At 44.7% G+C, this 25,428-nt stretch overlaps 1 protein-coding gene across 1 annotated transcript in view; it reads left to right on the top strand.

Moving 5' to 3' along the window:
• Window positions 1-25,428, top strand: part of AK5 (adenylate kinase 5) — a 270,567-nt gene that overhangs the window by 231,818 nt on the left and 13,321 nt on the right. Inside the window, exons 11-13 of the mRNA XM_052637682.1 lie at window positions 5,117-5,280; window positions 7,914-8,030; window positions 20,762-20,953. Of these exons, the coding sequence (XP_052493642.1) occupies window positions 5,117-5,280; window positions 7,914-8,030; window positions 20,762-20,953 (473 nt within the window). The remainder of the gene's footprint in view (window positions 1-5,116; window positions 5,281-7,913; window positions 8,031-20,761; window positions 20,954-25,428) is intronic.

The following is a 25,428-nucleotide window of genomic DNA, read 5'->3' as shown; positions in this document are numbered from 1 at the left end:
CCTGAATATTCATTGGAAGGCCTCATGCTGAAGCTGAAGCTCCAATGCTTTGACCACCTGATGCAAAGAACTGACTTATTGGAAAAGACCCTGCTGCTGAGAAAGATTAAAGGCAGGAAGAGAAGGGGACGACAGAGTATGAGATGGTTGGATGGCATCACCGACTCAATGAACATGAGTTTGAGTAAGCTCCGGGAGTCGGTCATAGACAGGGAAGCCTGGTGTGCTGCAGTCCATGGGGTCGCAAAGAGTTGGACACAACTGACCGACTGTATTGAAATGAACTAATGATCAACCTGAGATCATCATTTACTTTCTTCCTGAGCACAGAATGGGCTCTAACACACCAGCTTTGCCATTTCATTCTTTTCATCCTAAAGCCAAGCACCCCACAAAGTCGCTTAGGAGGCAGGTCTTCTGCTGCAGGGAGCCCCACTGCAGGAGGTGTCCCCTGAGAGTATTGCCCCTGAAGATAGTGCCCTGGAGAAGGTGGCTGAGGTGGACATGCTGGCATGACACAGCTTGTTTCAGCTCTGCAGAACACCAGGTACCAAGGCGAAGGCAGGAAAGCGAGGCCAGCTGTGGCGCTTGGCTCCCGGGTCTCCTGCAGGCACTCCCCTTCCCTCGGTGCAGCGTTGTGTTGTTGTTGTGTTAGTCACTCAGTCGTATCAACCCTTTGTGATCCCACGGACCGTAGCCCTCCAGGCTCTTCTGTCCATGGGACTTTCCAGGCAAGAATACTGGAGTGGGTTGCCATTTCCTCCTCCAGGGGATCTTCCGGACTCAGGGATCAAACCCACGGCTCCTGTGTCTCCTGCATTGGCAGGCAAGTTCTTTATCCACTGAGACATTGGGGAAGGGCAAGGGATACACCGAGCTGCGAAGTGGAGGTTCACAGCATTTGCACTTCTCGCAATATAGCACCTTTGGCCTCACATGGAGAAAATTTTAAATTACATTGGTGGTTGAGAATAAAGATTTTTCACCTTTTCTTTTTTTAAAAGTGTTGACAGACACTTTTAATACGGAACCTCTTAGCCCAGGCTGCCTTTGTGAATCACACCATGCAGTATTTTGTGTATCCGTTTGTTCAGGGATTAAGCCTGAATAATGATACAGGAAAAATCAGCGGGATGACAATAAATGGGACAGCTCCCCATCTCCTGTCAGTCATCTCATCAGGAGAGAATGCAGCCCGCTTGTTCAGATATGTGAAAATCACTTCAGAAGGGTTTTCCTCATGTAACAAATTATCCTGGAAGGATATCAAGGCTCCATTGTGTTTTATTTCAGTGTCATAAGTGAAGCCCTCAAATAAATGTCAGTGACAGCCTATGAAAATTCCTACATCTCCCAGCAGTTTTGGTGCCTTCACGGCAGTGATAAAAATCACTTTGTTCCCTGGTTTGGAGCCGAGGGAAAAATCAAACCATTGTGGAGATTACTTAAAATTCCACTGTGCCTGCCCCATTTGCCCAAAGAATGTTAAGAATTTGCAGCTGTTGCTCCCACGAACGGTTTCTAACTGAAGCAGTGGCTGCTGTTTCACACACAGCTGTGGTTAATTTGAGCTGAAGATGTTTTAATTGCCTTTGTGTCAAGATGTATTAAATAACATTTGAAAGGAACAAAAATTATAATAGTCAAATTAGGAGGATGCTGCAAGAAGAAAATAATTGAAATGCAGCATTTTTGCCCTATAAGCCAAGGCTGAAAATATCTTTTTTCCACATGACTGGCTTCCAGCCATCCTCAAGAAAGAGTCTCTAGGTAAATCCAGCCACAGAGGCCCTCTGGGGTGCTGCCAGAGCCTGGCCCTTTGTTTCCCTCCCTCCTTATCTGGAAGCACTTCTGCCCAGAGTGGCCCTCCCTTGTTCCCATTCTCCATCCCTGTTATCTCAGGAGTCATGGTGCTGCTAGCATCAGCTGGCAATCAGCCTCTCCTGCTAAGTGGTCTGCATTATTTTTTCGAGCCTCTATAATTGCTGTTTTCCTAGTACATCTTGGCCACCATGACAATACAGCGAGCGCTCTGAACCCTTCCCATTTGGTCAAGAGCAGCTCTACAAATGAGCAGAAGTCAAAGCGTGGACGTTTCCTGGATTCGCTGCCAAGGCAAAAGAGAGGGAGTGAGAGGCCCTTCCACTAATGAGGGGCCACAAGTATTGCCCCTCAAGAGGTTTGTTGCCAGTTGTTCCGAGAAAGGAGTTTTGAAGATGAAAAGAGGCCAGACAGGAAAATTACAGAACAAGTTCAAGCACTCACTACCATGCTAAAACCTCAATCGTGTTTTACATTTCGGTGTTACATATTTCCTTTTAACCAGGAAATCCTCCAAGCATTAAGAAGCACCTACCATGGCCAGGTACTGTGTAGATGCTGTGGGGCAGAAGGTCTAGTGGAAGACCTAGAGCAAGTGTAAGACAGGCCAAGGGCACCCAAGTGGGGGTTACATCACTCACCCCAGGAGAGGTGAGGTGGACAGACTGATTGCTGCTGGAAGGGGGAAACATTGGATCCAGACCCATGGGATGAAGAGAATCCTGATAGAGTAGAAAGTGGAAGCCATCCAGGCTGAGGACCGGAAGAGCAAAAACACATTGGAAAACTATATCTTGATGCCTATGGTTCCACTGATACAATTCTCTCAAAATGACAAAATTATATACAGATTTAGTGGTTGCCAGAGGTTAAGGATGGAGGGGTTGTGTGCGTAGAGAGAAGTGGGTGTGGCTATAAAAGGACAGCATAAGGGACTCTGGCACTGATGGGAATGTTCTACTTCTGTATTACATCAGTGCTAATACTCTGGTTGTGATATTATGATGTGATACAGTTGTGGAAAATGTCACCACTAGGGGAAACGGTAAAGGATTCATGGATTAAACGGTAAAGGAGAGGATTCGGGATCTCTCTATATTATTCTTACAAATGTGAATCTGCAATTATCTCACAATTAGAAAAGTGTTTTTTCAAATATGTCTTGATGAAAGGACAGTCTGTGGTTGGACAGGTCAATGTTGGGTGAGGATAAGAAATGCAGAAAAAAGTTGGAGAGGCTGAATGGAACTAGCTCCTAGAAGCTACAAATGCCACTCTAAGCAGTTGGAGAAAGGGAAGCCACAGAATGCTCTGCAGCTGGGAAGTGACATGCTTTTCAGGCAAATCATCCTGCTCATGGGTCTGCTGGACCCCAAAGCCTCACCCTTTGCCCCACACAGAGGCAGGATGCCTGCTGTACACTAAGAACAAGAGGACCTGAAACGTAGCAGGTAAACCTGGGTGCAGCAGCCAAATGAGGAGGGAACACCTCTCAGAGCCAGAGTTCAGGCTTCAAATCCTAGACTTGCTATTTACTTACCCATGCCACCTAAGGCAGTTAACTTCTTTGTGACTCTACTTCCCCATCTGTAAAATGGGAATAATACCAATGTCTGCCTCTCTTCAGATTATTTAAAATTAATACACATATAGTGCTTAGAACAGTGACCAGTACAGTAAGCACTTGGCAAAAGTTAGCTATTGATATTTTTTAAGGTGTAAAATCTTGCAACTTGGTGGGGGAGACAAGGAAAGAATCAGGATGTAATGTTCATCAAAGGAATATGGGAGATCCTGAGTATTAGTAGCTAGAAAACAATAGAAAAATTCATGCTGACGGACATTCTGTAAAATAACTATTTGTAATCTTCCAACGTGTCAATGAAATACAGAGGAACTGGCCCATATGGAAGAAGACCAGAAAGACATGGCAACTAAAGGCAGCACGTGATTCTAAACTTGACCCACTGGCTTCAGAGGACATTATTGAGATGATTGGGACAATTCCATTGACATGTGAATAAGGTCCAAAGATGTAGTTATGTAGGAGGATGCGCTTGGCTCCTTGTCTGGAGGAAATGACATTAAAGTGTTCTCTAACGATGAGGCATCAGGTTGGCAGCTGATTATCAAATGTTTCAAAAAGTTCTTTGTACTCATAACTCGTCTGTAACTTTATGATTATTTAAAAAGGAAAACAATTTTTTTCTTTTTAAATCTTGTTTTAATTTCTAGTTGAAGGAAAATTACAGTATTTATTGGTTTCTGCCATATACCTATGTTTACCATTGCTCCATTGCTGCCCTGAACGTAGGTTCATCAGTACCATCTTTCTAGATTCCATATGTATGCATCACTATATGATATTTGTGGAAACCATTTTTTATTGAAGTGAGTTGGTATACAATGTTGTGTTAGTTTCAAGTGTAAAGCACAGTGATTCAGTTTTCATATATATTTGTCTGTTCTTTTTCAGATTCTTTTCCCTTATAGGTTATTATAAAATATTGAGTAGAGGTCCTTATGCTATATAGTAGGTCCCTGTCAGTTATCTATTTTATATATACTAGCGTGTGTATGTTTATCCCCAACTCCTAATTTATCCCCCTCACCTTGCCTCTTTGGTAACCATAAATTTGAAAACAACTGATTTTAAAAGTAGTGGCTAACAACCACAAAGTAAAGACTGTGGCTTGTTTAGGTGCGACACCCTAATTCCCAAAGTTAGTCACAGTGGGTCTTAATTGTTTCTGTGTCAGGATTTATCCAAACTGCTGTACTCTTCATTTGATATAGCAAAATGCTATTAATCTAAATATTTGTGAATAAACTACCTGTGTCTAGATTAAATCAAAATTGCTTGCATTATTTTCTGAATTACAAAAACAAAAAGTAACGGCTAGCCTTTGTTGAGTGGTCACCATATATCAGGCACCGTGGTCCCTGCTTTGCTCATGAGCAGATTCAAGGCCCCAGGAAATTTATCTGCTGAGTGTGTCCACCAAATTGGGACTATGGACCCTCCCCTGCGCCCTCTGCACTCCTCCCCACTGGACCACCTGTAGTGACTGCTGTTGTCTGTAACACGCTCTGCCCTCCATGGGCACAATCTTTGAGGGCGAGGTCAGTGTCCTGTTCACCACTGTGCCCACGGCTCCCACCACGCCCCCAGGAGATCAGCAGGGCTCAGGCCGCACTGGCGGATCAAGCACTGAAGCCTGCTCGCTGTGCGGCTACAGCCCCGAACAGGGCGCCAGATTTGGGATGGATGTCTGACCCATGACTTCTTTTCTAGGTGGCCCAGGCTCTGGCAAAGGCACACAGTGTGGAAAGCTGGCGGAAAAATATGGATTTACACATCTCTCAACTGGCGAGCTCCTGCGGAATGAGCTGTCATCAGGATCTGAAAGAAGCAAGTTGATCAGAGACATCACGGAACGTGGAGAGCTGGTGCCCTCAGTAAGCAACAGCTGCCTTCTCTGCCCAGGGAGAGGTCTGGAAGTGTTGCCATTAAACTAAGCTTCAGAAACAAAGAAACTCAAAAAGGACAATGCTGTATTTTGTTTCTTTTAACAATCCAGAGGCAGGCAGGAGGTCCACAGCAGAGGCCCATCTGCCTGACCAAGTTGCCCAGGCCCTGGTTCCTTCTGTCTTGTTGCTCTGCCAGTCCCTTGAATGTAACCTATTTCATACTTTTTCCTAAAATTGGTCCCTGCTTTAGAGTTAAAAGCTTCAAAGCAGAAATGATCTTGGTGCAGCAGAACCTAGATCTAGAATTAGTTGTTGTTGTTTGGTTGCTAAGCCGTGTCCAAATCTTTTCGACCCCGTGGACTGCAGCATGCCAGGCTTCCCTGTCCTTCACCATCTCCCAGAGCTTGCTCAAGCTCATGTCCGTTGAGTTGATGATGCCATCCAACCACCTCATCCTCTGTTGCCTGCTTCTCCTCCTCCCCTCAATCTTTCCCAGCATCAAGGTCTTTTCCAATTAGTTGGCTCTTCCAATAAGGTGGCCAAAGTATTGTAGCTTCAACTTCAGCATCAGTCCTTCCAATGAATATTCAGGATTGATTTCCTTTAGGATTGACTGATTTGATCTCTTTGCAGTCCAAAGGACTTTAGAAACCTCTGAAAAACAGAAAATAATGTCTTGGTCTCATTCTGAGAGGTATAATGGCATTAACATGAAATCTGTTATCTTCCTTGGGTAGCCGAAGAATATCCCTTTTATTTATCTTTTTTTGTTGTTTTCAAGTCACTATCCATATCTGAGAGGCTGGATGCCACGGGTATCATAAAACATTCATCCCTTCCAGACTAACTCTCACACTAGGCTCTGTAGTCAGGGCATGCCAGTGCAGCCCCTATTAGCTAAGAGAGCCTCTCGCCTCCTCTTTAACCAGCTGCAGTCTGTTTCCCACCTGGAAGCCAGAATGGTTCTCAAAAAGGAAACAGACCACTGCAGTTGTCTCTTTTCTCTCTTTTTCTTTTTTCCTTAAGCTTTGGAGATGTATTGATTAATCTGTTTACTTATATTGGCCACACTGGGTCTTCGTTGCTTTCTGAGGACTTTCTCTAGTTTCAGCGAGTAGGGGCTACTCTTTGTTGCAGTGCTTGGGTTTCTCATCGCGGTGGCTTCTCTTGCGCAGCACAGCCTCTAGGCTTGCGAGCTTCAGTAGTTGCCGCGTGTGGCCTCAGTAGTGGCGGCTCAAAGGCCCTAGAGCGCACAGGCTTCAGTAGTTGTGGCGCACAGGCTTAGTTGCTCCAAGGCAAGTGGAATCTTCCTGGACCAGGGATCGAACCTATGTTACCTGCATTGGCCAGCGGATTCCTATCCACTTTACCACCAAGGAAGTCCTGTAGTTGCCTCTTAATAGGCCTCCTTCTGCCCACTCTTTTTCCCCTACAGTTTACTCTTTTCACAGCAGCCAGAGTGATTTCTTAAAAACATTTATCCCCCTTCCCAGAACCTTCCAACAGCTCCTCACCACATTTTGAAGGAAATCCAGAGACTTTCCCATGGCTCTGGACTCCAGCTTGCTCTCCAATGCTCTTTTCCATGACTCTCATATTTCCTCTTACCCAACCCACACCCCCATTCTTCCTCCCACAGGCCAGACTGCTTCTGCCTCTGGGCCCTTGCATTGTCTATTTCCTCAGCCTGAGTGCCCTTCTTTCATACATGCATATAGCTTGCTCCTCTACTTCATCCAGATGTCTACTTAAATATCACCGTCTATCAAAGAGGCCTGCATACCCCATCTAAAAACAGCACCTCTCACAATCTGCCTCTTCTAATCTGCTTTAATTTTGTTCCTAGTACTTTTCTCTAATTATTTTTACATATTTACTTGTTCATCTAGTATCTATTTTTCACTAAAATATAAACTTCATGAGGATTTAATTCATTATTATCTAGGGATAGATTCTGACTGCTCTTTGCGATAGTTACATTCCCCAGCCCCTGCTGAAAGTCAAAGGTAGCCAGGGACCCAGAGAACACAAGGAATTCCCCCCATTTGGGTAGCTGGTAGCTTCCTTGTTTTCTGTAAGCACAAGTTAAATCAAAATTTTTAACGAAGTGATATTGCTAGAAAATGCTACATCATGTCTACTGAAAGTCTACTCAAGTCAGTGCATATCCTGCAAATTTTACAAAATATTTACTGGGAAAAAAAAAATCAACACTGAAGCACATTTTATACCATGTTTTGTCTAGTTTTAAATTCCATTGGGCCTAATTCAAGGAGTGCTACTGCTTGAAATACAGTACCATATTTCACCCAATTTAAGATACCATTATTTTTAGGCAACCCCCCCAAAACTTTAACCATTAAAATTTACCAGTAAGAAAAAACATCAACAGACTTGGACCCAGTACCAATTGTAAAATACCTACCAGTCCCACAGACATTAAAATTGGGTGGTGGGGGGCTGAGATTTATCGTTGATGAAATACAGGACATTGCCATCCACTGTTAATCTAACTAGCACATTTCTCCCCCTTGCCATGATGGGATGGTTGGGAGACCTTTGGTAACTCCACGCTGCTCTGTGGAAGAGTCTGAATCCTGACCGCTCTCCCTCTGCTCCAGGGCATCATTCTGGAGCTCCTGAAGGAGGCCATGGTGGCCAGCCTCAGCAACACCAAGGGCTTCCTGATTGATGGCTATCCTCGGGAAGTGAAGCAAGGAGAAGAGTTTGGACGTAGGGTGAGTGTTGCTATGGAGATCATCCCAGAAGACAAATAGGGGATATCGTGGAAGCTGAGGGAATAAATTCAAAGTCTGTCAATTCTATTCAATAAAACTTTCTATTACAAATGGCAGAAATTCAGCAAAAAAGTGGGGGGCATGTAGGGTGGGGATGCTGTGGTATATTTATTGTTCAAGTAACTAAAACCTCCAAGGGCAGTTCACACTTTAGTGGATTCATGTATTCAAATTTGTTTGTCAGTCATCTGACTTTGTCCATTTCTTGGATTTTCTTTCTTTGCATTGGCCTCATTTTCTTCCTGTTAGAGACATACTCTATCATCTAAGTGACATCACAAAAGTGTTTCTATTCTCCAGTGGGTCCAGCAAAAAAGAAGAACCCAGGGTTTTGTTTCATTATCCTGGATTGTCAGGTCCTGGGCCCTTCACTGAACTAATCACTGTGGATTATCCAGGGATATCCTGGTTCAGCCTGGAAGACCAGGGCAAAGATGGGAGAAAAGGAGGGAAAATGGGTACCACCCCTGAACCACACGGACTGAGAAAGGGAAGGGAATTACCTGAAGACAGATAGGATGCTCTTAGAAGAAGGCAGGGAGAACAGATGCTGGACAGGCAAAATCAGATGCCCAAGGCCCAGCCCCTTCACTGGGAGGCCACTCACAGGAGAATAGCAGTGAGTAAAAAATACTGCCATCATTTATAGAACCTACTCTGGGCTGAGTCCTGTGCTACATGCTTGCACACATTATCTCTAATTTGTCCCTCTTATGCAAACAAGAGGGAAACAACTGTCCCCGTTTGTTAAACAAAGACTCCACAGCCTACAAGAATTAATATTTATATAGAGATCTCTTTAGACTAGTTTTAAAATATTTTATTACATAATTTCCTTTGATACATTTTTAATAACCTTTTAGATAGAGAAAGGGGGGTATTTCTTCATAGTAAATGTGATGAATTAAGCCCAGAGAGGTTAAGTGACCTGCCCACAGTCGCACAGGTAGTATCTACTCACTGGTAAGTAGCAACTACTGGTAGGACTAAGGTTTGGGGGGGCCCATCTCCATCTACCTTTAACTTCAGCGTTGATTGAGAGGAACTGTACCTTTATGTCTCCTGGAGGTTACTGTAACCTCTTTTTGAGCCTCTGTTTTAATTTCCTTAGATGGCATCTAAATACTTAAAGGACAATTGCTAACCCTCCCTTGCATTTCCTACTTGCAATCAGAATCAGAGAAAAACTTTCTTGTCCTAGTTGGCAAGTGTGGCCCTGACCCCCAGGGCTGACTTTCTTCCTCTCAGCTCAGGAGCCTTTGTCAAGATAGGCGTGAGCAGAGAGAAATGGATTTATGCGCAAAGCCTGGGACTGTGGCAGTTCCAGGTAGTTCTTTAGAATTCACACACCAGAATTCTAATGAGCTGTTTCCCACCAAACAAACTACTTTAAGAGCTCGGACTTTGATATAATTAACCACTTTTTTTACAAAATGATGTTAGGAGGATCGTTTTAGGTTTTTTTGGTGGCTCAGATGGTAAAGAATCTGCCTGCATTGCAGGAGACAACAGGTCCAATCCCTGTGTCAGGAAGATCCCCTGGAGAAAGTCATGGCAACCCACTCCAGTATTCCATGGACAGAGAATTCCATGGACAGAGGAGCCTGGTGGGCTACAGTCCGTGGGGTTGCAAAGAGTTGGACACAGCTGAGTGACTAACTTTATTTTTATTTTTTTTACAAAATGGAATTGGGAGGATTCTTCTAGTTTCTTTTAAATCACAGTAATGTTTTACCATGTTCTGCATATTTATAGAATATCAAATTTACCATCTTAACTAATGTTAAGTGTCTAATTCAGACATGAGAAGTGTATTTGTACTGTTATGCAGCCAATCTCTACAACTTTTACCATCTTGCAAAACTGAAGCTCTACACTCTTTGAACAATAACTCCCCGCTTCCCTGTCCTCTCAGTCCCTGGAAACACTGTTCACTCTCTGTCTTTATGAAATGACCATTACTCTACGCACCTCACATACATGGAATCCGACACATTTGTCCTGTCACTGGCTTATTTTTTACTCAGCATAATGTCCTCAAGGTTCATTCCTGTTGTAGCATATGTTAAAATTTCCTTCCTGGTTAAGGATGAATAATATTTTGCTTATCCATTCATTTATTGATGGTTACTTGGGTTACTTCCACTTTGGGGCTGTTGTAATTAATGCTGCTATGAACATGGGTGTACAAATAGCTCTTCAAGACTCTGCTTTCAACTCTTTGGGGTAGATACACGGAAGTGAAATTGCTGGATCATACGCTAATTCTATTTTTAATTTTTGGGGGAATCAATACATACACATACATACTGTCAGCCATAGTGGCTGCACTATTTTACATCCCCACAAACAATGTACAAGAGTTTCAGTTTCTCCGCATCCTCACCAACACATATTGTCTGTTTTTTTCAGAGGTACCATCCTAATGGATATCACTGTGATTTTGGTTTGCATTTTCCTAATGATTAATGAAGTTGAGCCTCTTTTCATGTGCTCACTGGCCAGTTATATTAATATGTCTTCTTTGAAGAATGTCTACTTAAGTCTTTTTCCTGATTTTTAACTGAGTTGTTTGGGTTTTGTTGTCGAGTTGATGGTTGCCTCTTCACTCTGTTGACTGTGTCCTTTAATGCACAGAAGTTTATAGTTTTTATATAAACCAATTTATCTATTTTTGCTTTTGTCTCCTGCGCTTTTGGTGCTGTGTCCAAGAAATTATTGCCAAATCCGGTGTCATGAAGATTTTCCCCTGTTTTCTTCTAAGAATTTTGTAGTTTTCGCTCCTACATTTAGCACTTTAATCCATTTTGACCTAAGTTTTGTATATGGTATAACATAAGGATCCAACTCCATTCTTTGAATGTAGATAAACAGTTGTCCCAACACCATTGTCTGAAAAGACTTTTTTTTGCCACTGAATGGTCTTGGTATCCTTGTCAACAATCATTTGACCATATATGTGAGAGTTTATTTCTGAACTCTCTATTATAGTCCATTGATCTAAATTACTGACTTTATGCCAGTACCACAGTATTTTGACTACTGTGGCTTTGTAATAAGGTTTTAAATCAAGAAGTGTGAGCCCTCCAACTTTGTTCTTTTCAAGATTGCTTTGGCTATTCAGGGTCCCTTGAGATTCCACAAGAATTTTAGGGCAAAATTATCTTTATTTCTGTAAAAAAAAAACAAGACTTTGGAACTTTGATAGAGATTGTGTTAAACCTGTAGATCACTTTGGCAGTATTGACATCTTAACATCTTAACAATATTAAGTCTTCTGTGGACTGTCTTACATTTTTGTTCTGATCTAGCCAGCATTATTGTTGGGGCTCCAAAATCACTGCAGATGGTGACTGCAGCCATGAAATTACAAGACGCTTACTCCTTGGAAGAAAAGTTATGACCAACCTAGATAGTATATTCAAAAGCAGAGACATTACTTTGCCAACTAAGGTCTGTCTAGTCAAGGCTATGGTTTTTCCTGTGGTCCTGTATGGATGTGAGAGTTGGACTGTGAAGAAGGCTGAGCGTTGAAGAATTGATGCTTTTGAAGTGTGGTGTTGGAGAAGACTCTTGAGAGTCCCTTGGACTGCAAGGAGATCCAACCAGTCCATTCTGAAGGAGATCAACCCTGGGATTTCTTTGGAAGGAATGATGCTAAAGCTGAAGCTCCAGTACTTTGGCCACCTCATGCAAAGAGCTGACTCATTGGAAAAGACTCTGATGCTGGGAGGGACTGGGGGCAGGAGGAGAAGGGGACGACCCAGGATGAGATGGCTGGATGGCATCACCGACTCGAGGGATGTGAGTCTGAGTGAACTCCGGGAGATGGTGATGGACAGGGAGGCCTGGCGTGCTGTGATTCATGGGGTCACAGAGTCAGACAGCACTGAGCGACTGAACTGAATTGAACTGAGCCAGCATCTAGGTCGTGAACAAGTCTCCTGGGAATACTCTCTGAATAACTGAGGAATAAAGGCATCTTTCCTGCACCACTTCAGAATTAGGGCCTGTGTAAATCCAAGGGGTGAGGAGAAATTCAGAAAAGAGGAAGGTGTGACTGGGCCCATGAGGGGCTCCCTGCTAAGTGGGGATTGGCCATTTTGTAAACATTAAAACACAAGGGAGCAAAACCTTAAAAAGGGGGGAGGGGGAGATGAGTGCTAAAGGCCTCCCATCAGCAATGTTGATTGAGGTTCAGGCTTCAAGATGGCTGTACCCCACCAGGATATTTCACACTTGACCTTGCCTGTGAACTTAAGGTCCAAAAGTCCTAGCAGGGTCTTTAGGAGGGTCAGGACAGGTCATGAACTTGCTTGGAAGTGCTGGGGAAAACATCCTTTTCAATGTCTTCTTTTTAATTGCTCTCAGCGGTAGTAGACTTTTCTTCTGAAACCCCCAAATGGCCAAGTGTGATAAATAAGATGTAGGGTAAAAATAAGCATCGTTTTTGTCAACTGCTGCTGCTGCTGCTGCTGCTGCTGCTGCTAAGTCACTTCAGTCGTGTCCGACTCTGTGCGACCCCATAGACTACTGTGTGCAAACAACAAAATTATGTTCTTTATTCTCCTTTCTTTTCTTACTTTATTCTCCTAACTTTTCTAATTGGTAAGTAAGAACTCACATCATCCATACAGTCTTCCTGATGTAAAGCAAAACTTCCATTCAGACAGGTTTTATAAAGTGTCAGAGAAGAGACACTGGCACTCCTAACTAGAACTTAGGAGTGAAAGAGTCACCAATGTGATAAATGTGTAGTCTCAATCAATGCTAAAATTCACGTAGCCATTGCTAAAATGTACAACTGCCCTAGCCAATGACCTTCAAGTGAGATGTCTATGAAGACAGTCTTTCACGTTCTGCTGGCACAAATTCACCGAGATCAAGCATGATCTTGATTTATCCCTGGATACAGTAATCTAGGAGATTCTAATATCAATTCAGCTCATGTGAGGAGAACACATGCTGCCCTCCAAAACAAACACCTGCTTTAAACCTGACCAGATGAACAAAGATGCAGATGCTACAAGCACAGAATGAGCCGCTGTTGATTCACTTATGCCCTCAAGGGACCCCATCATTTGTACAGCACCCTCCAAATTACCGGCAAGCAACTCATTTGAAATTTGGCAAAGACAAATACAGATGAACAATTTCACCCCAGAGATTCAGAGTAATCAGCCTGGTTGGGAGCACAGTGAGTGTTCCTTGTGTACCTATCAGGCCTGCAACTCTGTTTGAAGCCCATTCAGGCCTATGGATGGTTTCCCAACCCACAAACATCTCAGCAGCCTCTCTATATTCCAGAGACTGATGTACCTGATGCTTGGGACCATCTGTTGCTGAAAAAAATCCAGTTTAGTTAGTCAGGCTGATGCTTTTGCATACCTGTAGCTTCTTGCTCTGAGAGGCAGGTCCTTTGAGGATCTGCTTGGCCATGACACTACTAAAGGCCAAATGCTAACTCATGTCCGCAGCTTAGGGCTAAGTCTGTATGTGATTCCTCTGTTACCACCCTGTCTTCTGTTCCCAAGCCTGGTTTTACCCCCAGCGAGTTAAACATCTGTGCCTTTAGTACCCAGCAAAGCATAAGGGAAGGTTGTCTGTGTGTGTGTGTGTGTGTGTGTGCGTGTGTGCGTGCATGTGTGTGAAAGAGAAAGAGAGGTAGTATAGAGGAGTCGGGGTTTCTAACCACATCCCCATCTCTCACCACATTTGTGAACTCCTGGTTATAGTGACTTCGTGTTCACTGACCTATATTCAGAGCCTGGTTTCATATGTCCATGACAAGTCATTTAACTATACATGGTTCAGTTTCTCTATAAAATATAGATTGAAAATAGCTGGGCTTCCCTGCTGGCTCAGTAGTAAAGAATCTGCCTGCCAGTGCGGGAGATATAGGTTTGATCTGTGGTCTGGGAAGATCTGCTGCCACAAAGCAACGAAGCCCCTGCCGCATGGCTATCAAGCCTGTGCTCTAGAGCCCAGAGCTGCAGCTACTGACACCCATGAGCTCTGGAGCTCACACTCAGAGACAAGAGAAACCACTGCAACGAGAAGCCCAAGCACCGAAACGAGAGAGGAACCTCAACTCACCACAACTAGAGAAAAGCCTGCGCAACCAAAAAAACCCAGATCAGCCAAAAATAAATACACAAATAACATTATTTTTTTAAAAAGAAAATAAATACCTCCAACTACTATAAAAAAAAAAAGAAATCTTTCCATTTGCAACAACATAGATACATCTAGAGGATTATTATGCTATATAAGTCAGACAGAGAAAGACAAATACTGTATGATATCACTTACGTGTGAAATTTAAAAAAAAAAACAAACAAAATGAAACAAAAATAAACTCATAGATACAGAGAACCAATGGGAGGTTTCCAGAAGATAAGGAGTAGGGGAATGGGCAAACCTCCAGCTATATAATAAATAAGTCACATGAATGTAATATTCAGCATAGAGAATATAGTCAGTAATATTGTAATAACTTTGTACAAGGACACATGGTAAAAATTGTGGTGATCACTTCATAATGTATATGTCACTATGCAGTATACCTGAAACTTAACATAATATTGTATGTCAACTATAGTTCAATTAAAAACAGGAAAATAGCTTCAGTGCTTGCTGGGAAGATTGGATGAAATCCTTGAAATGGGCCTTACATATGTATATGCCTGCACATGGTGTTCAATAAATTGTTGCCATTTTTTCCCAAAATTATATGTATTTTTTCTGTCTATAGAAATAGAAATTATATAGATATGAGACAATACAGGAAAATGTAAAACAAAGACTAACTAACCACTCAGAAATAACCTGTTGTCTGTGCTTCCTGTCTTGGTTCTACCTATTTTCATGCAGTTAAAGTCATACAGAATACATAGCTATCTAAATAATAACTGTTATTTTTTGAGCACTTAAAGTGTGCCAGGAACTGAACTATACGCTTTGCCTATATCATTATATTAATCTTTACAATAATGTTCAAGAGATATTATTATCCCCACTTTATAGATTATTATCATCTCAAGGAGAGAGTGTACTCAGCCCAACTCCCTGTAGTGAGAACAAAATGCTTTCCTATGTTAACTCAACATTTACTCCACAGCAGCCAAACTAAACACATATTAACAGAAGTAAAATGCACGGGTCAGCTCTTTCCTTTCCCTGCCAGGACGTTCTTAGCTGAAATTCTGCCCTTAGCCTGCCTACAAAGATGAGTTTCCTGGATGTGTGGATAATGATGGTATATCCCTCTGCCTGACTGCTCTTCACTGTCTCATAACACTTTTCGTCTACAGGGTCAGTGATTCTGTTTACGTGTGCTTAGTCGCTTGGTCGTGTCCAACTCTTAGAGACCCCATGGACTGTAGCCCGCCAGACTCCTCTCTCCATGGGATTTCCGAGGCAAGAAAACTGGAGTGGGTTGCCATTCCCTTCTCCAGGGTATCTTCCCAACCCAGGGATCAAACCCCAGGTCTCCCACATTGCAGGTGGATTCTTTACCATCTGAGTCACCAGGGAAGCCCTGAAAATGAAATTGTTAGTCACTCAGTCATGTCTAACTCTTTTTCACCCCATGGACTATAGCTCGTCAGGCTCCTCTGTCCAAGGGATTCTCCAGGAAGGAATACTGGAGTAGGTTGCCATTCCCTGGCAGAGAAGGGAAGGTAAATGCCTCTTTGTGCTCCACCTGCTGAAATTATCATCCCAGGTCAGCTGACATCCTCATTCTGGTGGGCTGCTCTCAGTCAGGGTGAATGCTGATCCCAATTAGAGCCCCAGAGACAGCACGGGCAAGTTTGCAAAATAAAATGAAATGGCTTCTGAAGTGTCCACTTCTTTTCCTATCCCACCTCCTCTCCTGGCCAAGCTTTTGGAGTTACGCACAGCAGACTCAAAACTGTCACTAACTAGTCCTCAGTGATCTTGGGCAAGTTGACCTGTGTAGGTCTCCATTTCCTCCCGTTAGCAAGACAGCACAATATGTCAGCTGCTGAAATGTTCTTACACATCTCAATGCCTTTTCCAGGGCATGTGTGCTCTAATAAGGGTCTCTTGAATACCCAAAGACCATGAAGAACGCCATGCTGCTGGGGCAGAATTCCAGGGAGCCAGCAGGGGAGTGTGCACTGGGGACATGGAGTTGTCCGTAAGTCTCTATGGTTCATCCAGACGAGGACTGAGCTCTCTGCCCTCCCACCCGTGGGACGTTAGAGACTAACCATGGTCCAGGGTAAAAGAGGCAGAGCTACTCCAAGGAACTTTCTAAAGGAATATAACAAAGCATTCTGAAAAGTAATGAAGTGGTGTTTCATTCAAATCTTTCAAAAACTTTCAGGCATTAAAAGCATCAGTGGAAGAAATGAGCTCTGAAACCATGAAAGGACATGGAGGAAACTTAAATGCACATTGCTAAGTGAAAGAAGCCAGCCTGAAAAGGCTGTACACTGTATGAGTTCAACAATGTGATATTCTGGGAAAGGCAATTCTATAGAACAGTAAAATCATCAGTAGTTGCAGGGTTAGGGAGGAGAGAGACGCAGGAATTAAATAGAAAGAGCCCAGAAGATTTTTAGAAGGGTGAAACTATTACATATCATTACTATAATATTGGATCATGACATTATGCAGTTGTCAAAACCCATAGAATACACAACACAAAGAATGAACCTTAGTGTCAACTATGGACTTCAGTTAACATTTCAGTATTGTTACATTAGGACGTCCCTCCTGCCATTGCAGGAGATGTAGAAGACACAGGTTCAATCCCTGGGTCCAGAAGAACCCCTGAAGGAGTTTGAGTAGGCTCCGGGAGTTGATGATGGACAGGGAAGCCTGCGGCATGCTGCAGTCCATGGGGTCACAAAGAGTCAGACATGACTGAGCAGCTGAACTGAACTGAACTGAACTGAAAGACATAATAGCGGAAACCAGGAAGGGGGAAAGATATATGGTAATTCCCTGTATTATCTGCTCATTTTCACGTAAACCTAAAACTTCTAGGGCTTCCCTGAAGTTGCCGATAAAACCAATAGCTCAGTTGGTAAAGAATACACCTGCAATGCAGAGACCCTGGTTCAATTCCTGGGTCAGGAAGATCCCCTGGAGAAGGGAAAGGCTACCCACTCCAGTATCTTGGCGTGGAGAATTCCATGGACTATATAGTTCATGGGGTCGCAAAAAGTCGGACACAATTGAGCGACTTTCACTTCACTTAAAACTTCTAAAACTTAAAATCTATACAGGCCATTTTCAAATAGAATGATTGCTTGATAGCTTTTTATGTAAGAAGAGAGTGCTGACTCCAGGAGAGACAGGTCAGGTCTAATCCCAGGCTTGGCAGGAGGAAATGGCTTGGTGGAGCTGCTTCTCAAGGTCTTATTTTGTGAAGAATCACCTGGGGAATCTTAAAATGCAGACTCAGCAGGTCGGGAGTGGTGCCTGAGCCTCTGCATTTCTAACAAGCTCCCAGACGAACCCTGAGCTGCTGGTCCACGACCCATACTTCCTGGGGAAATCAACCTCTCTGTCCTGCACTTATTTATGGTCAGATCCTGCTCAGTTCAGTTCAGTTCAGTCGCTCAGTTGTGTCCGACTCTTTGCGACCCCATGAATCGCAGCACGCCAGGCCTCCCTGTCCATCACCAACTCCTGGAGTTCACTCAGACTCACATCTCTTGAGTCGGTGATGCCATCCAGCCATCTCATCCTCGGTCGTCCCCTTCTCCTCCTGTCCCCAATCCCTCCCAGCATCAGAGTCTTTTCCAATGAGTCAACTCTTCTCATGAGGTGGCCAAAGTACTGGAGCTTCAGCTTTAGCATCATTCCTTCCAAAGAAATCCCAGGGTTGATCTCCCTCAGAATGGACTGCTTGGATCTCCTTGCAGTCCAAGGGGCTCTCAAGAGTCTTCTCCAACACCACACTTCAAAAGCATCAATTCTTCGGCGCTCAGCCTTCTTCACAGTCCAACTCTCACATCCATACATGACCACAGGAAAAACCATAGCCTTGACTAGACAGACCTTAGTCGGCAAAGTAATGTCTCTGCTTTTGAATATACTATCTAGGTTGGTCATAACTTTTCTTCCAAGGAGTAAGCGTCTTTTAATTTCATGGCTGCAGTCACCATCTGCAGTGATTTTGGAACCAAAAAAAATAAAGTGTGACACTGTTTCCACTGTTTCCCCATCTATTTCCCATGAAGTGATGGGACCGGATGCCATGATCCTGCTCAGACAAACATAATCTCTGTTTGTACCTAAATGAGTCCCAGAATTGTCTTTTGTGTCCCCAAATGAGTGGCCTGAAAATCCCCACAATAAGAAAAATAGCCTAGTCTCCAAACACAACCCCACTCAGAAACTGTTCCAGAAGCCAAACTCTGTAACTTAACCCTAGCCTGCCTCTCAAGCTTGCCCTCTGCTGGTGGAAATAGGTCATTGTCTTCTAAACTTTCACCCAGCTTTCATACTTACTGCTCAAATGCTCTTTTTTTTCTTCCAGTTAATAAAGTCAGAAAAATTAGATGACATGTCCCAGAGGTTTATTTCACCCTTTTAGATTTTGGAGAACTTTTCTACTCTGTTCCTTAAAGTACTTCCTTCAGAGTGGGAAGATAAATCATGGAACAACACAGACAACTTATGACTCTGTGTTGTCCTGAAGTACTCCCCTACCCAGACTTTGTTCCCATCCCTCCCAGGGCTTTCCATGGTGGAGCAGTAAGACTTCATTTACATTGCCACATCAGAAGGGAGCAACAGTTCCTTCTGATCCAGAGTTGGGACTGGTAGTAGAGACAAGGTTGGTGTCTTCCAGAGGCATCAGAAGCAAAAGAAGCCTTTAATTGGAAGGATGGGGAGATGGAAAGAGTCATGCTATTGATCATGTCACTATCATTCATTCAGGAACAAATTTATTTATTACCTACCGGATAAGGCTGGATATACCCATGCCTCAGTCATTCTGCACACTCCCTCTGCACCACCGCCACCCCGCACCCCACACCCCGCCCCGCCCCCTCCAGGCCCTACCCCTGGGCCCTGTGCTTCCAGCTACTGTCCTTGTGCAGTCAACCTCTTAGAATCATGGTAGAGCTCATCGCTTCACTTTCCTGTCTATCCATTTCTTCCTTGGCCTTGAGGGCCAGGAGCTGAGCATTCCTAACCCCTGAACACAGAGATTGTAGCTCATATGGGAAATAAGCATAGTGCATGCTAAGTCGCTCATTCGTGTCTGACTCTTTTGCAACCCCATGGACTGTAGCCTTTCAGGCTCCTCTGTTCATGGGATTTTGTCTGCAAGAATACTGAAGTGGGTAGCTGTTTCCTCTGCCAGGGGATGTTCCCAACTGAGGAATCAAATCACTTCTCCTGTGTTTCCTACACTGGCAAGGCAGATTCTTACTGAGCCACCTGGGACTCCAGTAAGCATAGTAGCTGATACTTACAATTTGCCCTATCCTAAGCAATCTACTTACATTACTGCTGCCATTTAGTCACTAAGTCATGTCAAACTCTTTGAGACCCCATGGACTGGCAGGCTCTTCTGTGCATGGAATTCTCCAGGCAAGAATACTGGAGTGGGTTGCCATTTCCTTCTGCAGGGGATCTTCCTGACCCAGGAATCAAAGTTGCATCTCCTGCTTGGCAGGCGGTGCTTTACTATTGAGCCACCTAATTCTTACAGCAATTCTGTGATCATCCTCATCATACAAATGAGAAAGTCGGGGTGCAGAGAAGTTGAGAGACACAGTTAGTAACTTAATTTGTTATTTTCTCTAATAGGTTTCTGGGGGTTGATGGGCTCCATTATTCTGTTGCAGTCAGATAGTGGGTAAGACTCAGTAGAGGTCTGGAGCAGGGGCTGGGATGTCTGATCAGCCAAGGATTGGTCAGGCATCTCTGTCCACATGGCCTCTTGAACAGGCTAGCTTGTGCTTCCTCCCAGCTTATCAGTGAGGGTCGTTGGACATCTTAGATGGTGGTTGACCAGGCAGGAACTGCAAAACTTCTTATGATCTTGCTTCCAAAACTAGGTGACATCATTTTCACTATATTCTGTCTGTCAAAATAGGTACAGTCCAGCTCAGATTCAAATGGGTAGAAGAATAGTCACCATGTCTCAATGCGGAAAGAGCTTAAAGTATGTTGAGGCAAGGAACCAATGAAGACCATCTTGGAGACAAGTCGCTACACCAGGATTTGACCCTAAGCAGCGTGACTCCAACCTTTGTGTGCTCAACCATTACGCTCTACTGACCTCCACATAGTACAAGATGCAGCCACACTGTGCTCTTGGTAGCTGGTATAAGAGATAATGGTGGACAAAGGAAGAGGTGATTAACTTGCCTCCATAAGTCAGGAAAGTCACCCCCCGCCCCTGCTGTGGAGGACAGATTATGACTCCACTGGGCAGCATTCTACACAACCACTCCATTACACGAGGTGACCTAAAAGCTGAGGGTGGTTCTGTGGAAAGTCGCTGACCTGGAAATGAGGAGCTGTGATATCCTCTCCCAGCTGTGTCACACTGTAGGCCTGGAACCTCAAGAGAAACCAGGTCAAGATAGGAAAGAACTAGCATGTGCAGGCCTTTCCAGAACCTTGCAGGGTAGAGTTTCTGACCATGTTGTGCCGCCCTCTCCCATCCCCAGATTGGAGACCCACACCTGGTGATCTGCATGGACTGCTCAGCAGACACCATGACCAACCGCCTTCTCCAGCGGAGCCGGAGCAGCCCGCAGGCAGACGGCAGCACCACCACCATCACCAAGCGCCTGGAGGCCTACTACCGGGCCTCCATCCCTGTGGTCGCCTACTATGAGACAAAAACACAGCTACATAAGGTGAGCCCCCTCACAGCCCCCAGAATGAGCCAACTACCCACTTTTTTTTTCAAAAACAAAGAAAAAAGAAAATTTCAGATTTAGGGATTTTGGAGTTAGAACTGCATTGTTGTTGTTGTTCCGTTGCTCAGTCGCGTCTGACTCTTTGCGACCCCATGGACTGCGGCACGCCAGGCCTCCCTGTCCATCACCATCTCCCGGAGCTTGCTCAAACTCATGTCCATTGAGTCAAAGATGCCATCCAACCATCTCATCCTCTGTCATCCCCTTGTCCTCCTGCCCTCAATCTTTCTCAGCATCAGGGTCTTTTCCAATGAATCAGCTCTTTGGATCAGGTGGCCAAAGTATTGGATTTTCAGCTTCAGCATCAGTCCTTCCAATGAATATTCAGGACTGATTTCCTTCAGGATTGACTGGTCTGATCTCCTTGCCTTCCACGGGACTCTCAAGAAGCTTCTCCAACACCGCAATTTGAAGGCATTAACTCTTCAGCACTCAGCCTTTTTCATTGTCCAGCTCTCACATCCGTGAACTGCATACAGCTGCACAGTTGGGGCCAGCATGTGGGTCCCTTAGGCTCTTCACTTTTTGTATCACTCATCATACGGACCATGAAAAGCTGGTCATCCGATGTTTATAGAAGCCAATACGGTTGCTCCATTTTCCAAGAAGGAGGGAGGGAGGACAGGACGAGGGATAAGGCATTAGTTCTGACTTTCAGGCCTCAGCTACACAGGAGAATCCGAAAGGTCTCATCTAGATCTAAAGTTCAACAACTTTGAATGTCTAAATTTTGGCATAGTTCCTCACTGGCACTTGGCTGACTCAATTTCTTGCAGTAACTAGTGTTGCTAGGAGAAGCAGTATGTGGGGCCAGGAGAGCAGATGAGGTAAAACAGTGAGGAAATGGGTGGTCAGCTCAATGATCATGAGCAATAATCCATGCTGAGTAAAGTTCATGAATTTGGGAAAACTACCCAATCTTTATTCATTCTCTCATTTAATATATATGTACCAAGCACTTCCTATGGGCCATCCATTGCCCTGATGGTTTGGATGCAGGTAAGAAGATGTAGTCCTTGCCTGCTAGAGCCTAGGGTTTAGTAAGTGTGCACGTGTGCTAAGTCGCTTCAGTCATGTCTAACTCTTTGCAACCCCATAGACTGTAGCTCGCAAGCCTCCTCTGTCCACAGGATTCTCCAGGCAAGAATACTGGAATGGGTGGCCATGCCGTCCTCCAGAGGATTTTCCCAACCCAGGGATCAAACCCATTTCCCCTATGGCTCCTGCCTTGCAGGCAGATTCTTTACCACTGAGCTACCCAGGAAGCCAGGGTTTAGTAGGGGAGACAGACAAATCAGTGATCACAATATGGAGTGAAAATGAGCGGAGAGTAAGTCCTGAGGGCCCTTTAACCTGATCTAAGGGGAGACAGAAGGAAGGCCACAAGAGAAGAACTAAGCTGAGCCCAATGTGGGGGTGCTGTGAGGGGAGCAGAGCGCTTCACACAGAAGGAGCTTGGCTGTGACATGAAGTGCCAAGAGAAAGAGAGAGAGGTGGGTGTGGAGAGGCAAGCAGGGGACCAGATCAAGGTGAACCTGTCCTAGGAGCAAATAATCCTGAGAATAATGGGAGCTACTGAAGGGAACAGACACAGTCAGGGTTTCCACTTTGAAAGCTCACTCCATCAGCTTAGTGGGGAATGGATCCCAAGAAGATTAGGCCAGGAGACCACTGGGAGGTGGGATGGATCCAGGAACCAAACCCTCAGAACCCAACACAGAGGAGAGAGAGTAGACAGCTATTATCTGCTTTTCCAGGAAGTTAAAAGGAAACAGCTTCAACCAATAATGTATCTTGGAGGGAGCTACATGATTGATTCCTTGGGGAAAACCATTGATAATGAAATCTTATCTTCTGAGCCAGTTAATTGTCCATTTTCCAGACCCTTAAGAACTTAACCCTGTTTAGTATCTGAGAGGTGTCCCATGATTTAACTCAGAGATGTCATGTATGTGATATGAGAGACATCACCCCCACCTTTTTCACCCACAGCAGCCACTGCTAAGCCATCATTGCTTTTCCCTCAGGACCTTGACTTGGCCTTAGCACAGCACAACAGGCAGCTCCTTCCAGTTACTAGGACTTAATGTACAAGACGAATCCTATTTGCTGTGTTTCATGTAGCCTTGAAAGTGAAAGTCACTCAGTCATGTCCGACTCTTTGTGACCCCAGGGACTATACAGTCCATCACGGGATAGTCAATTCCGTGACTATACGGTCCATGGAATTCTCCAGGCCAGAATACTGGAGTGGGTAACTTTTCCCTTCTCCAGGGGATCTTCCCAACCCAGGGATCAAAACCAGGCCTCCCACATTCAAGGCGGATTCTTTACCAGCTGAGCCACAAGGGAAGCACAAGAATACTGGAGGGGGTAGCCTATTCCTTCTCCAGGGGATCTCCCTGACCCAGGAATCAAACTGGGGTCTCCTGCCTTGCAAGCAGGTTCTTTACCAACTGAGCTATCAGGAAAGCCCCTCGTGTAGCCTTGGTTGCCACACAAAACAAAGACCTAGATCTTTAAACAAGCAAAAAAATATATCGTAAAAAGTCAGGGTCTTAATAATTCAGGTACAAAGGTCTTTCAGAATTCATGATTTTCACCCTCATGCCACCTGGAACACAGATGGAAATTATCCAGAGAGAAAAGGGTTTCTTCCTCTTTCAAGATTTACAGAGGTGAGAAAATCCCGAGTTAAGACTTTAGCCACTTTCAGAGTCAGGAAAGCCCTTTTATCTCTCTCCTGTATCTTTCTAGCCTAAGTTCTACATGCTCACAAATGATTGGCATGTGGACACAGGGCTAACCGAGTTCTCCAATACAGCTGATCTCTGGGATCCTCCTTAGAAATAGCTAAGTGAGTGGGGAAGGGAGCTTCCCATAACATGTGGCTCAGCTCTTCAGCTTCCCCCACATCTTGGAGATGCTGGCAGCTGGGTCTGTGGTGAGGTAACAAGTACGAACCATTGGCAAATATTTAAAACCACTCCAAGTTCTGACTCCAGCGCAGTGTGGGCTCCAGCCCTCAGGACTCCCCCAGGGCCTCTTGGAGGAAGTCGTTTCATCCCTGCCCCTGCCCCAGGCTGGCCTCCCCATGTAGCTGCCAAGTTGAACAGGCTTCCTTCCCCACCTGGAGCAGAGTCAGTGCAGGGTGGCCTCGTGCCAGCCCAGGGACCCAGGGATGGGAGACTGGCTTGTAGGTGCCCCATGGGGCTTGCCAGCAGCTCAGGCCACAGGTGGGCATTGGAGAAGCAATGGGGGAGCCAGCTGGCTTGGTCTGTATTGGAGAAGGTGAAAGCCTCTGGCCTTTTGTGTTTTCCGGCCTTCTGGGCTCTTGCCCGGTCTCCGAGCACCAGTTTGATCAGCTCCTGATCTCAAGTGATAGCCTGCATCTTGTTCCTGTGATGCTCTTTGGAGTCTTAGTACCCCCTCCCTGTCTCATTGGTAATTGAGCGCACGGCAGGACTGCTACCCTCCAGGTGGGCTCCTGGATCATGTAAGGAATTTTCTTAAACTACATGTGGGTGGTGAATGAACTTCAAGATTCAAGTGAGACCATTCAGTAGTGGCTCAGTGAGATTTCTTTAGGAATTAGAGCCACAGAAACAGTCCAGCCAGAAAAAGACCACCCTCCAAAAACACTTCCCTCTAACCTGTGCTGCCCACTTATGCTTACTCTCCATCCATCCCCTGACACCTTTACTGCCTGATGATGATGTGTGTGAGTGTGTGTGTGTGTTTGGTCATGTCCGACTTGGCAGCCTGCCAGGTTCTGTCCTTGGGATTTTGCAGGCAAGAATACAGGAGCTGGTTGCCATTTCCCACTCCAGGGGATCTTCCCACTTAGGGACAGAAGCCAAATTTCCTGTGTCTCCTGCATTGCAGGGGGATTCTTGACCTCGTGAGCCATCGGGGAAGCCCACCACCTAATGGTAGTCCTTTTTGCCACCAACTATCTGGAAAAGTGCAATGGAATTTCAAACGAAAGTAAAGAACAAAACCAAGTTTATAGAGCCACTGCCTTTTTCTTTGTTATGCCATCATGATATAATGATGTAAAAGTTAGGACTCCTTGTAACATAAACCCAGGGGTAGAAGCATATGTGGTCCAAATGGACCCTCTGACCTTCCCTTTTCCCCTCTAATAAAGTCAGCTTTCTGCTGCATCTAAGAACTAGAACTTTCGTCCATGTCACTCCCTTCCTCCTTGCACTCAAAGCAGACATCATTAGGCAATTGTGGCTCTTCTTTCCTATCCATTCTGGACGTTGCCTTAGAAATTTTATCAGGGACTTCCCTGGCAGTCCAGTGATTAAGAATCTGCCTGCAGAGCTTCCCTGGTGACTCGGTGATAAAGAACCGGCCTGCCAATGCAGGAGACGCAGGTTCGAGGGATCCGGGAAGATCCCACA

This window comes from Budorcas taxicolor, chromosome 3 (genome assembly GCF_023091745.1).
Source record: "Budorcas taxicolor isolate Tak-1 chromosome 3, Takin1.1, whole genome shotgun sequence".
Taxonomy (NCBI): domain Eukaryota; kingdom Metazoa; phylum Chordata; class Mammalia; order Artiodactyla; family Bovidae; genus Budorcas; species Budorcas taxicolor.
This window is presented reverse-complemented; position numbering and strand designations above follow the sequence as displayed.